The sequence below is a fragment of the Oreochromis niloticus genome, linkage group LG4 (genome assembly GCF_001858045.2).
Source record: "Oreochromis niloticus isolate F11D_XX linkage group LG4, O_niloticus_UMD_NMBU, whole genome shotgun sequence".
NCBI classification, from domain to species: Eukaryota; Metazoa; Chordata; class Actinopteri; order Cichliformes; family Cichlidae; genus Oreochromis; species Oreochromis niloticus.
In genome coordinates, this window is record NC_031969.2 from 30,866,840 (window position 1) to 30,881,356 (window position 14,517).

Genomic DNA, 14,517 nt, shown 5'->3' on the forward strand with positions numbered 1-14,517 from the left:
CAATCTACAAATGATTATATACTTCTAAGCATATATGAGTAAATATTTCTAAGCATAAATGACAATCACAATACAAATCTAACATCATGTATTGCAAATGTATTGCAAATCTTACAATTTACATTAAATATTCTATTTGTCACGGTGTCCTATTCTCCATTTGGGACATTTTAAGGTGTCTGGATCTAAATATAACTGTAGCTTGCACCTTGTGCTTAATCCATGATCCATTCGCAGGTTTGTGTAACTCTATCGGTGCATGCCCATGTAAAGGAAGAAGGCTTCACACCAAGGACAATGGTGTGATATAAAAAGGGACAGTGCCACTGGTAAAACCGCAGGGTAACGATCCCATTTAACAGCTTCTGCGCTGGATTTTTGCAAAAGCTGAGACACTTTGTGTTTGGACCTGATCACAAACAAACTGTTCAGTGTTTCTGTTCCTGTACTTGTGCAGCAAAGTGGGTGAGTATGATAATGTTCAGGATGCATTTTTTAAGTGTTATGTTGACATAATTTTTAATTCAAGAGATGATTGGTGTTTTTTTAAATCTTTGATTTAGGAGAAAATGAGCACCGATGGGGAAATGGCAATTTTTGGGGTGGCTGCCCAGTACCTGCGCAAGTCTGAGAAGGAGAGGACGGAGGCTCAGACACGGCCGTTTGACAGCAAGACGGCGTGCTTTGTGAACGATGAGAAAGAGATGTATGTCAAGGCTGAGATCCAGGAAAGGGCAGACGGCAAAGTCAGTGTGAAGACGGCGGATGACAGAGTGGGTGGACTGAAGTGTTGCTCTAATAAACTGCTTTTGATGATAACTGAACACAGCCTGGGAAAAAAAGAGCTTTCTGTATATGAGATGTCTCACAAGAACATTATTCTTTCTAATATTTTAGAATGATTTTATACAGCTGTCATAAAATCTGCAATAAAGAACCTCCTGAACTTTATTATTCTGGCTTTCAACTGAGACATTTAATCTTGCCTGAAGCCCTAAATGCTGCTTCAGTTTCCACAAAAGTAATAATTTGAATGAAAATGTGATTCCATATTATTAAAACGTGTAAAGGCAGTAATTATCCTGCAGGCATTTGGCCTCTGAAAGACCTTTTTTCCCCTTAACTTTGGGCATCATATTCCAATATTCATCTTTTTTCCAGACTTTAGCTGTCAGGGAGGACCAAGTGTTTCCCATGAACCCCCCAAAGTTTGATAAGATTGAGGACATGGTGATGATGACACACCTCCATGAGCCTGCTGTGCTGTACAACCTCAAGGAGAGATATGCAGCTTGGATGATCTACGTAAGTCAAACATAAAATATGAAGGCGCATGCAGAGTTAATTAAAACAGCGAGGCGTTAAAAATGGGAAACCAGATTTTCAGATTATTCAGAAGCTGCAGTGTGATTGTTTAGAAACAGATAACTTCACTCTGGGCTTCATAAGTTAAATAAGTAAAAATGCAAACTTAAACTAGGAGTTACTGTCATTATTTTATGAATGACTTTTGTAAAAAATCCTACAAGTTTTAATTTTATAACTAGGAATATACTTTACTTTATTAGAGTGGATCCATAATGTTAAAAATCAGCTAGAATTCAATTTGAGATGTTTTTTTATGTTAAAAAATATATTATACTTCATCTGTACTATAAAAACCTAAAGTGTGAAATTATCAGTTTTCATACAGTATAACTAATTTGGTACTTGTGCTACAATTGAGAATGAGAAATAAGTTTCACAATCTATTTCTGAATAGATGCACCTCACACAAAGATACCTGTGAACTGGCATTCAGTAACATAGTAAGAAAATGCTAGAATTATATATACATGCAGCACAAACTTGCTAGGCCTTTTAAAAACTCACAGCAAGACACATTCTCCACATTCTCCCATTCATTCACTCATTAGGAGGCCTAATTGATAGCTAACGGCTTCCTGTGTCAGCATACCTGTCAATCAAAGCAGCTGCAGGCCTAACCTTAAGCTTTATCAACATCTAAATGGATGAGATATGAAAACAAATAAAACACAAAAAGAATAAAAAGATAAAAAATCTTTTAAAGCGGGAAACATATTTTAAACATACTTTAAATCTTGTGAGTTTGGCATGTTAACATGACAGTCTGTGGGGACTTGAGTCTGCCTCGTGTGGAGATTAGAGGAACTGCAGTTTTGGGCACTTCTGTATTTGCTCAATTTTCAGCCGCAGAAGAAAGGAAAGAAAAACCCGAAACCAAATTAATGAAATAGTCTGTTTTTATGAAGCAGACTAATGTTCCACATATGGTCAATATAACTTTTGCTCTGATGCAGATTTGAAGGCTAAATTACTTATGCAGCTGCAACCTGATGTTGTAATCAAAAACCTGAAAGCCTCCTCCCGTGTTTCCCACGCAGACCTACTCTGGACTCTTCTGTGTGACTGTGAACCCTTACAAATGGCTGCCAGTCTACAACCCAGAGGTGGTCCAGGCCTACAGGGGAAAGAAGAGGATGGAAGTCCCCCCTCACATCTTCGCCTTGTCTGACAACGCCTATCAGTTCATGCTCACAGGTGCCAAAGCAGAAACGTCTCTGCAAAAGGAATGTTTCTCATATTTTTCTTACATTTCTTACATGTAGTTCTAACTTCCATTTCTTCTGCCCTCAGACCGTGAAAATCAGTCTATACTAATCACGTAAGTTTAACAGAGACTGTTTCTATTCACGAGGACTTCACATCAAAGAATGACTCCTAGGTGAAATGGCTTTTTCGTTTTTTTTGTTCCTCAGTGGAGAATCCGGTGCAGGAAAGACTGTTAACACCAAGCGTGTCATTCAGTACTTTGCAACAATTGCAGTGTCTTCTGACAAGAAAAAGGAGGCAAATAACAAAATGAAGGTAAGCTCATCAGCGGTCAGTCAGTCAGTGTTTCGGAGTGCAGCGGGCATCAGATTTACGGTCCGCTCTTCATCAGGGGACTCTGGAGGATCAGATCATCCAGGCCAACCCTCTGCTGGAAGCTTTTGGGAATGCTAAGACTGTGAGGAATGACAACTCATCTCGCTTTGTGAGTGAGCCTCAGGGACTTTACACTTTGATTTCATTTCCCAGATGGTTGTGAGAAATGAGATGCCCCTTTTTTGTGTTGAACAGGGTAAATTCATCCGAATACACTTTGGTGCGACTGGTAAACTGGCATCTGCAGATATTGAGACGTGTAGGTTTATACTCACTAAGTTTGGATAAAGAATGAGGTAAATTATCTTTCCACAAAGAGTAAAATGTTTTTTCTTTCTGAAAGATCTGCTGGAGAAGTCGAGGGTGACATTTCAGCTGCGGGCTGAGAGAAGCTACCACATCTTTTATCAGCTTACTTGCAACAAGAAGCCTGAACTGATAGGTGAGCTGATGAATTGTTTTTGAACTTATTTGATGATCTCAGTGCTCATTTGCATAAACCTCATTTCTTTCCCTTCAGATCTACTCCTCATCACCACCAACCCCTACGACTTTGCCTTCATCAGTCAGGGAGAAATCAGTGTGAAAAGCATCAATGACGCCGAAGAGCTAATGGCTACAGATGTGAGTGGACTCAGAGCTCGCTGAGCTGAGTTACAGTTGATACAAATCTGACTTGGCCTCTTTTTTTAAAAAACACAGGAAGCTTTTGATGTTCTGGGCTTCTCCTCTGAAGAGAAAGCATCCATCTATAAGCTCACCGGTGCTGTGATGCATTATGGGAACATGAAGTTCAAGCAGAAACAGCGGGAGGAGCAGGCTGAGCCAGAGGGCACTGAAGGTGAGGGCGATACAAACAAATAAACAAAAGAAAGAGCTATGAATGAGGTCACATATCTATATTCTTCTGTTTTCACTGCAGTGGCTGATAAAGCAGCGTATCTGATGGGCCTGAACTCGGCAGATCTGCTGAAAAGCCTCTGCTATCCCAGAGTGAAGGTTGGAAATGAGTACGTCACCAAAGGGCAAAATGTTCAGCAGGTAAGGTCAGAATCTAAAAGCGTTTCATCCTGATAACAGCTCAGTCACACCAGAGTAAAAACAAGATGGAAACCTCTTTGCAACTATGTAAAAAATCAGCGGTTGCTACGGTGACTGATTTCCTTTTTTCTGAATTTGCCAAACAATTGTTTTGCCAACATCCTCAGTGTCTTGGCACCCAGAGGTTGCAATTGCACAAGTTGCCTGTAGGGAAGCAACCTGTGTCCAAACAACAGCAATCTAACTCAGACTGACTGAATGACATTTAACAGATTGGCGAATGTTTAGAAATGCTGTCTGAATTGTAAACGCAGTCAGATTGGCAGCACTTTGTGATCAATATGTGCTGATGAGCAGTTCATGGCCCCCCTCCATTGTTTTCCCTGGAGTGACTGTAGCATAAGGAGCCTACACACTCTGAGATTCTGAAGTGTGACGCTGAACCACATAACTTGGGTAGGACATCAAACATGAGGCATGCAGTCTGTACAACAATAATACAGAAATGAGGCCAAGATGCGAGGCTATCTATCAATCTCGTTATGCTGCATCCTCAGCTTAGTATTTAAAATGACACTCAAGGTCACATCATACAAAGAACTACATAGATGTCTTTTGTGCAGCACTGGATAAAGATAATTCACCATCTTTCCAGGTGTACAACTCTATTGGCGCCCTTGCAAAATCAGTCTATGAGAAGATGTTTTTTTGGATGGTCGCAAAAATCAACCAGCAGCTGGATACGAAGCAATCCAGACAACATTTCATTGGAGTTCTCGATATCGCCGGCTTCGAGATCTTTGATGTGGGTGTTTAAAATATATCTGTACATTCCTCAGAACCTCACAGAAATGTGTGTATTTACTTGAATAAAATCTTTTATGTGTCTAGCACAACAGCATGGAGCAGCTCTGCATTAACTTTACCAACGAGAAGCTGCAACAGTTTTTCAACCATCACATGTTTGTGCTGGAACAAGAAGAATACAAAAAAGAAGGGATTGACTGGGAGTTCATTGACTTTGGTATGGATCTGGCAGCCTGCATTGAGCTGATTGAAAAGGTATTATATACAGTATGATTTTAAATATAAGAAACATCAAACTTAATGCTTTAAAGGCGAGGATGTTATTAACAAGAATTTTTGGTTTCTAAGCCAATGGGCATCTTCTCCATCCTTGAGGAAGAGTGCATGTTCCCAAAATCGACAGACACATCTTTCAAGAACAAACTCTATGACCAACATCTTGGCAAGAACAACTGCTTCTTGAAGCCCAAACCAGTCAAAGGGAAGCCTGAAGCCCACTTCACGTTGGTGCACTACGCCGGCACCGTGGACTACAACATCACTGGGTGGCTCGAGAAGAACAAAGACCCGCTCAATGAGTCGGTGGTGCAACTTTACCAGAAGTCATCAGTCAAAATACTGGCCATGCTGTACGCCCACTACTCTGGATCAGATGGTAAGTATGCCTTTTTTTTCTTCATGTTTTCCACTAGCATGTTTATTAACATGATATGGTCGTGTTACGTTTTAAACTGTGTCATTGATGCAGAGACAACTGCAGGAGGAGCCAAAAAGGGATCCAAGAAGAAGGGGGCATCTTTCCAGACAGTGTCGGCTTTGTTCAGGGTAACATAGAAATTTACCAGTGGTTTCTAGGGTGTGCATCAATTAGAAATCATCCTGGAAATCAGTTTAAATAAGTAAAGATTGCATCTTTTTAATAGTATATTAAAAAAATAAACAAAAAACGCTAACACCAAAACCTGTTGTTTTCTTCACAAATTCTTTGGGGGGAATTAAGCTTGTGGTGTAGTTTACTTCGTCTATATTTTAAATGCTAGCCCCAGATTTGCTCAAGGTTAACAAATTAAACCTTGCAGTGCATCCTGGAAACCTTTTTTTATGGGTAATCTTGAATATTGCTAAGCAACTGCTAGTCATGAACATAACAAAAAAGTATTCCTGAGTTTAAAAAGAAGTCAAAACTATTAGAACAAAACTTCTACATGTGTTGCTTTTCCTCCAGGAGAATCTTGGGAAGCTTATGACCAATCTGAGAACCACTCACCCTCACTTTGTGCGCTGCTTGATACCAAACGAGACCAAAACACCAGGTCGTTTTTAATAATCCACTTATTTTGACATTTGTATAACCACAGTAATGCAACTAAAATAATTACTGCCTTCAATAATAGGCGTCATGGAGAACGGCCTCGTTATCCACCAGTTACGATGCAACGGCGTGCTGGAAGGCATCCGGATCTGCAGGAAAGGCTTTCCCAGCAGAATCCTCTATGGTGACTTCAAACAGAGGTAAACACTCAAAGCTTTTGAATATTTCATAACTTTTGGTTTTATACTCAGATTTATCATTTCTCCGACAGGTACAGGATTCTTAACGCGAGCGCAGTTCCAGAGGGACAATTCATAGATAACAAAAAAGCTGCGGAGAAGCTCCTTGGCTCAATCGACGTAGATCACACACAGTACAAGTTTGGACACACTAAGGTTTATAGTTGTTAACATATAACAAGGGTTAAATGGTAAAGAAGAGCAATGAGAAGTGAGAGTGGTAATGACCTTTCATTTCAGGTGTTTTTTAAAGCCGGCCTGCTCGGCGCCTTAGAGGAGATGAGAGATGAGCGACTGGCGCAGGTTGTGATGTCCACTCAGGCTCTGTGTCGCGGATACCTCGTCCGGCTAGAGTATCAGAAGATGATGGCCAGAAAGTAAAGATGCATACTGCATTCATGTGTGGTGGACTAAAAACAGAGAAAGAGGAAATCATAGAAAAACTCTTATAGGCTGTGCCAACAGGCCCTGCTTGCTTTTATAGATCCATCACCACTAAACCTGCATCTTAAATGAAATGAAATTTCTACTTTGACAGGGACGCAATCTACACCATCCAGTATAACTTCCGTTCCTTCATGAATGTAAAACACTGGCTGTGGATGAAGCTGTACTTTAAGCTGAAACCTCTTCTGAAGAGTGCTGAGGCTGAGAAGGAAATGGCCCAAATGAAGGTGGACTTTGGAAAACTCAAGGAAGATCTGTCCAAATCAGAAACCCGTCGGAGGGAGCTGGAAGAGAAAATGGTCTCCATCGTACAAGAGAAGAACGATCTCTTGCTTCAAGTCCAGGCCGTAAGTTAAGAACCACTTATTGTCCACGTAGGTGCTGTGACTTTTGAGAAATAATGTTAGCCCACAATCTTGATATCAGGAGGCTGACAACCTACTGGATGCAGAGGAGAGGTGCGAAGGACTCATCAAAAGCAAGATCCAACTGGAAGCCAAACTGAAGGAGGTGACCGAGAGACTTGAAGATGAGGAGGAGATCAACGCTGAGCTGACCGCCAAGAAGAGGAAGCTCGAAGACGAGTGCTCTGAACTGAAGAAGGACATCGACGACTTGGAGTTGACCTTAGCTAAAGTGGAGAAGGAAAAACATGCAGTAGAAAACAAGGTGAGTCTCCAATCAACTGCTGTATCATCTCAGTAGAGGAGAATTGGTATATCTTCCTTCTTAATCATCACTGTAGGTAAAAAACCTAGTAGAAGAAATCATGAGCCAAGATGAAAACATCACCAAACTGTCCAAAGAGACGAAAGCCCTGCAGGAGGCTCATCAGCAAACACTGGACGACCTGCAGTCAGAGGAAGACAAAGTAAACGTGCTTACCAAAGCCAAGACCAAACTGGAGCAGCAGGTCGATGATGTGAGTTACCCTGCATGCAGAAGTACTGAAGTGTACAGCTGTTGTTAAGATGTGTAAGATGGCTTTATCTTTAGCTGGAAGGTTCACTGGAGCAAGAGAAGAAGGTCCGTATGGATCTGGAAAGAGCCAAGAGGAAGCTGGAGGCTGACCTGAAACTTGCTCAGGAGTCAATCATGGATCTGGAGAACGACAAGCAACAGCTGGAAGAAAAGCTGAAAAAGTAAGGGCTGAATGTTTTGGTGGTGAAAAGAGTGCTTAAAAATGTTATTTTCTTTATACATATAGGAAACTGAGTTTGTAAGATACAGTTAACAGTTTATGGGCAAATAAAGTGTTGAAGCCAGGAAAGGTGTTAGCCGTGAATGGAGTGGCTCCGAGTCACAAACCCACAAAGAATTATCGCTAGAATCTGTAGTTTCCCTCTGTGCAGTTTTATCATGTCCCAGCTCACTGTTTTGTCTTCTGTTTGACATTCATGCTCCCAAACATAAGAGAACAGAAGGAACAGAGCTGGTGGAGATGATAAAGTTTGTACACAGGCAGCTTTATGCAAACACATTCTTCAAACCAGCTCTTTAATCTCACTGCTTACAGCTTGTTGCACTATTTAATGTGTGTTATATATTCATTTATATGGCACTGGGCACTGGTTACTTTATTAGGTTGCTTGCTAGTACTGGGTTGGACCACTTTTTATCCTTGAACGTGGTCAACTTGAAACAATGACAGCTCCCTCAGAGTAACATATTTCATACTTACTATACTTTATACTTTATTGATCCCCTTGGGGAAATTCCTCTCTGCATTTAACTCATTCACTCAGTGACACAGGCTTCCCTTCAACCCTTCAGGCTTCAAAAATGAGCAAACAATTTTTGCTTCTTTTTACAGGAAAGACTTTGAGTTGTCACAACTGCAGTCAAGGATAGAAGACGAACAAGCACTTGGTGGCCAGCTGCAGAAGAAACTCAAAGAGCTCCATGTGAGAATTGTTTTGAATTATCTGAGCTGTGACGTCACTAATATGAAGCTGATTGTGTGCTTTTCCTTGTAGCGGTTTTCAACAATAGCACTCAACTGATTTCCAATGATGTCCAAAACATTATGGCCAATAACATTTCCTTAGACTGGAGCGCCTATAGCCTGTACACAAAAGATGGACACTGGCTGTAGCATCACTGGACATTGCATCCTGATAGTGACACTAACTGGGACCATAGTTTACAAAATTAACGTCTTGTGTTCGATTATACCTAAAACTAGTGATTGAAACTTAAAATAATCAGGAAAGTGTTTACTGAGGTCATAGATTGTAAATAAAATAGGCAAGAAGGCAGAAGATGAAAATAAGTCAGGTTTAAACCTCTGCAAGCGAATAAATAAAGAAGGCTCCACAAGACTGACGTCAGTGGCTACAGGAGGGGCCGTATCCCACAACTTCTGACAAAGACATGACTTCAGTTTCTTCTGTGTAATGTTTAATTATCAAAACTGGCAAAATGTGAGTTGGTTTTAACAAAAGCAACAAGAAGTACTGGCTTCACATGAGCTTTGGGAAAAGAACCAAGCTGGCGAAAAAGGAGGTAGAAGTTGATCTGACCCACTTTTCTGAATTTTTGGTCTTAAGAAAAGTGGGTCAGGTGTTTTTCCCACAACCAAAATCTAGGCCACGTGAACTGGCTGTCTCATGCGTCCCAGGTTAATAAATACCACACATGCACTTAAGTCTTGCAATTTAAATGGTGCAACCATTTTTAAATAACAAATAAAATTCCTGAATCACATTTGCAACGCAGGCCCGAATTGAGGAACTGGAGGAGGAAATCGAGGCCGAGCGTTCGGCTCGAGCCAAAGTGGAGAAGCAGAGGTCTGATCTGTCCAGGGAACTTGAGGAGATCAGCGAGAGGCTGGAGGAGGCCGGAGGAGCCTCCGCCGCTCAGGTGGAGATGAACAAGAAGCGGGAAGCTGAGTTCCTCAAACTTCGCAGAGAGCTGGAGGAATGCATGCTGCAGCACGATGCTACCTCTGCTGCTCTGCGCAAGAAACACGCAGACAGTGTGGCCGAAATGGGAGAACAGCTGGATAACATGCAGAGAGTCCGGCAGAAGCTGGAGAAGGAGAAGAGTGAGTTAAGGCTGGAGTTGGATGACACGTCAAGCAATATGGAATCAGTGGCCAAAACAAAGGTTGGCCATTAAACTTGTTTTAATTTTACGCTCACTTCAATGTAAAAACATTACAAGGTTTGTGTTTTTGCCTTCTTAAATTTGAAGATCAATTTAGAGAAAATGTGCCGATCACTTGAAGATCAACTGAATGAGGTGAAAACCAAAGAGGAGGAGCATCTGAGGCTCATTAACGACTTTTCGAGCCAGAAAGCTCGGCTTCAGACAGAAAACGGTAAGGAGTAAAGTAAACAAGCTGGAAGTCAAATAAAGTCACAGATGCACCTGCTTTAATTCTCTTAACTTCTCCCATCCAGCTGAGATGTCTCGGCAGCTGGAGGAAAAGGAATCCCTGATGTCACAGTTAACCCGCGGTAAGCAAGCCTTTATTCAGCAGATCGAGGAGCTGAAACGGCTTCACGAGGAGGAGGTGAAGGTAAGCTGTGACGAAACACACAAGTTTGAATGTTTGGCAGTTTAACGTGCTTATGGTGGCGCTTTCATTCTGCTCAGGCTAAAAACGCCTTAGCTCACAGTTTGCAGTCATCACGTCATGACTGCGAGCTGCTAAGAGAGCAGTACGAGGAGGAACAGGAGGCCAAAGCCGAGCTGCACCGCTGTCTGTCCAAGGCGAACAGCGAGGTGGCTCAATGGAGAACCAAATACGAGACAGACGCCATCCAACGAACCGAAGAGCTCGAGGAGGCAAAGTAAGAACAATCTTCATTTCACTTCAAAACCTGGAGAGTCTTTAAATGTTGTGCTAATGATGACCCGACGTTCTTCTACAGGAAGAAGTTAGCCCTCCGTCTGCAGGATGCAGAAGAAGCTGTGGAGGCTGTTAACTCCAAGTGCTCCTCTCTCGAGAAGACGAAGCAGCGGCTGCAGGGAGAGGTGGAGGACCTAATGATGGATGTGGAGAGGTCTAACGCTGCTGCTGCCGCTTTGGACAAGAAGCAGAGAAACTTTGACAAGGTTTGGTTTTCATGAGATGTCCTAAAATTGCATGCTGATGTGACTGATGCATTCGTTAAGAGGTTCAGTAGGAAGAATATCCCGCAGGAGGAAGGTGGAGTGGAACAGGTGAGAATTACTTTAACAATGGTAACACTCTCAAACCTCTTTTTACGCATATATTTACGAGACAAAACTCGCAGGATAATTAAAGTACTGACTTCAGTTCAAGTCACAACTATATTTGTCAGCAATCTGCTAACACTGCTCAGTTGTGTAGCAGCATTATAGAGCATATCTGGTGTCAAAGACCCAAAGGAAGGATAAAGATTGTATTATACCTGATGTCTTGTTGAGTGTCCATATGCAAGCAGCATCATGTTTTGACAATAAAGTGATATATTTATCTGAAACCATTTACTGATATATGAGCCTTTTATTGTAAAGGTTGTTGCTGAGTGGAAGCAGAAATACGAGGAGGGTCAAGCAGAGCTGGAGTCAGCTCTAAAAGATGCTCGCTCTTTGGGCACGGAGAACTTCAAGATGAAGAATGCCTTTGAGGAATGCCTGGAACAAGTGGAGACACTCAAACGGGAAAATAAAAATCTGCAACGTATGTCAAGGTCCCTCTTTTTATAAAAATCTCTAATAATGCAGCAAAATGTCGATCATTATCATGATTTCCTTCTCACTGCAGAGGAAATCATGGATCTCACGGAGCAGCTGGGAGAGATGGGGAAAACCATCCACGAGCTCGAGAAATCAAAGAAACAGGCTGAGCAGGAGAAGTTAGAGGCTCAGACGGCTCTGGAGGAGGCAGAAGTAAGTAGAAGAACAATATGACATCATATGTATTTAAACAAACTCTACTGTCTCTGGGTATTATTACTGCATGTCCTTGTTCAGGGCTCACTGGAGCACGAGGAATCCAAGATCCTTCGAGTCCAGCTGGAGCTAAACCAGGTGAAGTCTGAGGTGGACAAGAAGCTAGCTGAGAGGGACGAGGAGATCGAACAGCTGAAGAAGAACAGCCAAAGAATCATCGACACAATGCAAAGCAATCTGGATGCCGAGGTCCGGAGCAGGAACGATGCCCTCAGAGTGAAGAAGAAGATGGAGGGAGACCTGAACGAGATGGAGGTCCAGCTGAGCCACGCTAACAGGCAGGCAGCCGAGGCCCAGAAACAGCTGAGGAACATTCAAGTTCAGCTCAAGGTGGGCTGTGTGTACACAGCGAGAAGAGTTTGTTATTACCTCACAGTGAAAACATGCTTCCATTTATAACATTTCTGTTTAGGAGGTCCAAATTCAACTCGATGACGCCCTGAGAAACACCGATGACATGAAAGAGCAGGTGGCCATGTCGGAGCGCAGGAGCAACCTCGTGCAGGCTGAGATGGAGGAGATCCGAGCGGCTCTGGAGCAGACCGAGAGGAGCCGCAAGCTAGCGGAGCAGGAGCTGCTGGATGCCAGCGAGAGAGTGCAGCTGCTACACTCACAGGTTCAGATCCACCAATTTTACATGTGCACATTTTTTTTATTAGCAATAGACGGCAAGACCACAACAGACAGCTATTGACCATGAGTTGGTGGTAGGGTTGAGAAATATGTTGGGGGTCAGGCCAGGAACTGGAGTCCTGCAGACATTTAATAAATGATATTAAATGATCAGGCTGCTCTCCCTGAGGTGAGATCAGTGAAACCTGCAACCTGCAGATAATTTATCTAGCTAATCAATAGCTTGTCAGGTCATAAATTTGGTGACGAAAATCTGTGTCAGTGTCTGTCAGTAATGGGTACAAACCTCAAAAGTATTCTAGAAGTACTTTGTTTGTTCTTACTTATAAGTTTTCAGTAGATTTAGTTGAACTAATAAAAATATATTTGGCAACTTTTTCAAACCAGATTTTTAATTTTCTCAGAAGTTTCCCAGATTGCAGCAGTCGTAGCTCTACAGGTGGTAAATTCATCCAGTTAGCATCCACTTTGTCTCTGAAACGACATCTGTTTTAAATGATTTTAATTTTAATGTCCTGTGAAGGTATCACGACTCATTTGTCCCTCTTATTTTAATTCAAATCCTCACCTGCAGAACACCAGCCTGCTCAACAGTCGGAAGAAGCTGGAGGCGGATCTGTCTCAGATTCAGAGTGAGATGGATGATAGTGTCCAAGCAGCCAGGAACGCTGAGGAGAAAGCCAAGAAAGCCATCACTGATGTAAGTCGATTTTTCTCAGTGTAAGCCTAAAAGATGCAGCAGCATGCTAGCCGTTTTATTCCTTTTTTCAGGCGGCCATGATGACGGAGGAGTTGAAGAAAGAGCAGGACACCAGCGCTCATCTAGAGAGGATGAAGAAGAACCTGGAGGCGACTGTCAAAGACCTGCAGCAGCGCCTTGATGAGGCCGAGAACCTGGCCATGAAAGGCGGAAAGAAGCAACTCCAAAAGCTGGAAGCCAGGGTAATCCGACCAAATAAAGTCTTTTATCGGCTTTAGGAACAGGAGGGTGTTGCTCAAAAACACACGAGACTGATGACCAAACATTTTCGCCCTTCCAGGTGCGAGAACTCGAGAACGAGCTCGAAGCGGAACAAAGACACGGCTCAGAGTCTGTGAAAGGTGTGCGCAAACTTGAGCGCAGGATTAAGGAGCTCACCTATCAGGTAGAAAAACCCAGTTCACTTTCACAGTGCAAGGTTTTTACAAATGTTACAAAAAAATGGAGACCGTTTCTTTTCTAGTCCGAGGAGGACAAGAAGAGCACGATGAGGCTGCAGGAGCTGGTAGACAAACTCCAGCTGAAGGTGAAAGCGTACAAGAGGCAGGCTGAAGAAGCTGTGAGTGTTGTTTCTGTCAAACATGTTGTTGTTAGATGTTTGGAGAATTTGGAGAATTTCATTTAGTTATTTTTTTTGGTTGTTAACAGGAAGAGCAAGCCAACACTTACCTGACTAAGTTGAGGAAGGTGCAGCATGAGCTGGAGGAGGCCGAAGAGCGAGCCGACATCGCAGAGTCTCAGATCAACAAGATGAAAGTGAAGAGTCGAGACACGAGCAAGGTGAGCGAATCAGCCAAAGCTAATGTACCTTAAACACACTGTAATAAGCGCTAATGACTTCTTGTTCTTCTCATTTTCAGGCAAAAGATAGCGGAGAGTAGCGTCGGTTAATATCGAACGCTGAGACTTTGAAAGTCATTTGAGCTCATTTACAACATATTCTTAATCAAATGTGTGTTTTTTTTCCCTTTAAAGCCACTGTGGGTATAATTTATGTATGAAGAAAAGAAGACTTAATTGGCAGATGAAGACCTAAAGTTGGTGGAGAACAAATTCAGAGATAAAAAGAGGAAGTGGTGCTCAGTTACAGAGCAGTACCGCCATGATAATGTTGCAAAACGAGCAGCATCATCCTGGCAGAAACTGATATTTTAGTAACTGACAAATAAAAATTCTGTCTTTGGCTTCCTCCCACAGTCCAAACACACACGTCATACACACAGTGACTTTAAACTTTAAGCGAGGCAGTTATCTTCTGTATTTGCTTGCATGTGTTTGTGTTGTGTTAGTGAATGTTTGTTGCCTCAATTGTAATAAAATCCTTCATCTTAAAAAAAGTCCATTAATACAAATGGTGTATTACCGTTATTAATATTTATTGATGCATATGGAATAAAAACTGA

The 14,517-nt window shown here is 42.2% G+C and overlaps 1 protein-coding gene across 1 annotated transcript; it reads left to right on the top strand.

The window, feature by feature from the left end:
* The first annotated feature begins 569 nt into the window (after positions 1-569).
* On the top strand, positions 570-14,511 carry LOC100706198 (myosin-1B). Its single transcript, XM_025906448.1, has 39 exons — positions 570-773; positions 1,162-1,305; positions 2,406-2,562; positions 2,659-2,686; positions 2,781-2,889; positions 2,966-3,058; positions 3,145-3,208; positions 3,293-3,391; positions 3,470-3,573; positions 3,652-3,790; positions 3,872-3,990; positions 4,646-4,795; positions 4,882-5,052; positions 5,146-5,452; positions 5,546-5,622; positions 6,023-6,110; positions 6,192-6,309; positions 6,381-6,504; positions 6,589-6,725; positions 6,887-7,142; positions 7,222-7,464; positions 7,541-7,717; positions 7,792-7,937; positions 8,609-8,699; positions 9,514-9,903; positions 9,991-10,117; positions 10,200-10,318; positions 10,396-10,592; positions 10,674-10,857; positions 11,284-11,449; positions 11,534-11,658; positions 11,743-12,051; positions 12,134-12,337; positions 12,929-13,054; positions 13,126-13,296; positions 13,395-13,499; positions 13,578-13,673; positions 13,763-13,894; positions 13,975-14,511. The coding sequence occupies exons 1-39, from the start codon at positions 570-572 to the stop codon at positions 13,993-13,995; spliced, it is 5,817 nt and encodes a 1,938-aa protein (XP_025762233.1). The 3' UTR covers positions 13,996-14,511.
* Positions 14,512-14,517: the final 6 nt, after the last annotated feature.

Coding starts and splice junctions, on each gene's coding strand:
- LOC100706198 (XM_025906448.1), top strand. CDS start 570: ATGAGCACCGATGGGGAAATGGCAATTTTTGGGGTGGCTGCCCAGTAC. Junction 6,310..6,380: donor TATGGTGACTTCAAACAGAG/GTAAACACTCAA, acceptor TTTCTCCGACAG/GTACAGGATTCTTAACGCGA. Junction 12,052..12,133: donor ACATTCAAGTTCAGCTCAAG/GTGGGCTGTGTG, acceptor ATTTCTGTTTAG/GAGGTCCAAATTCAACTCGA.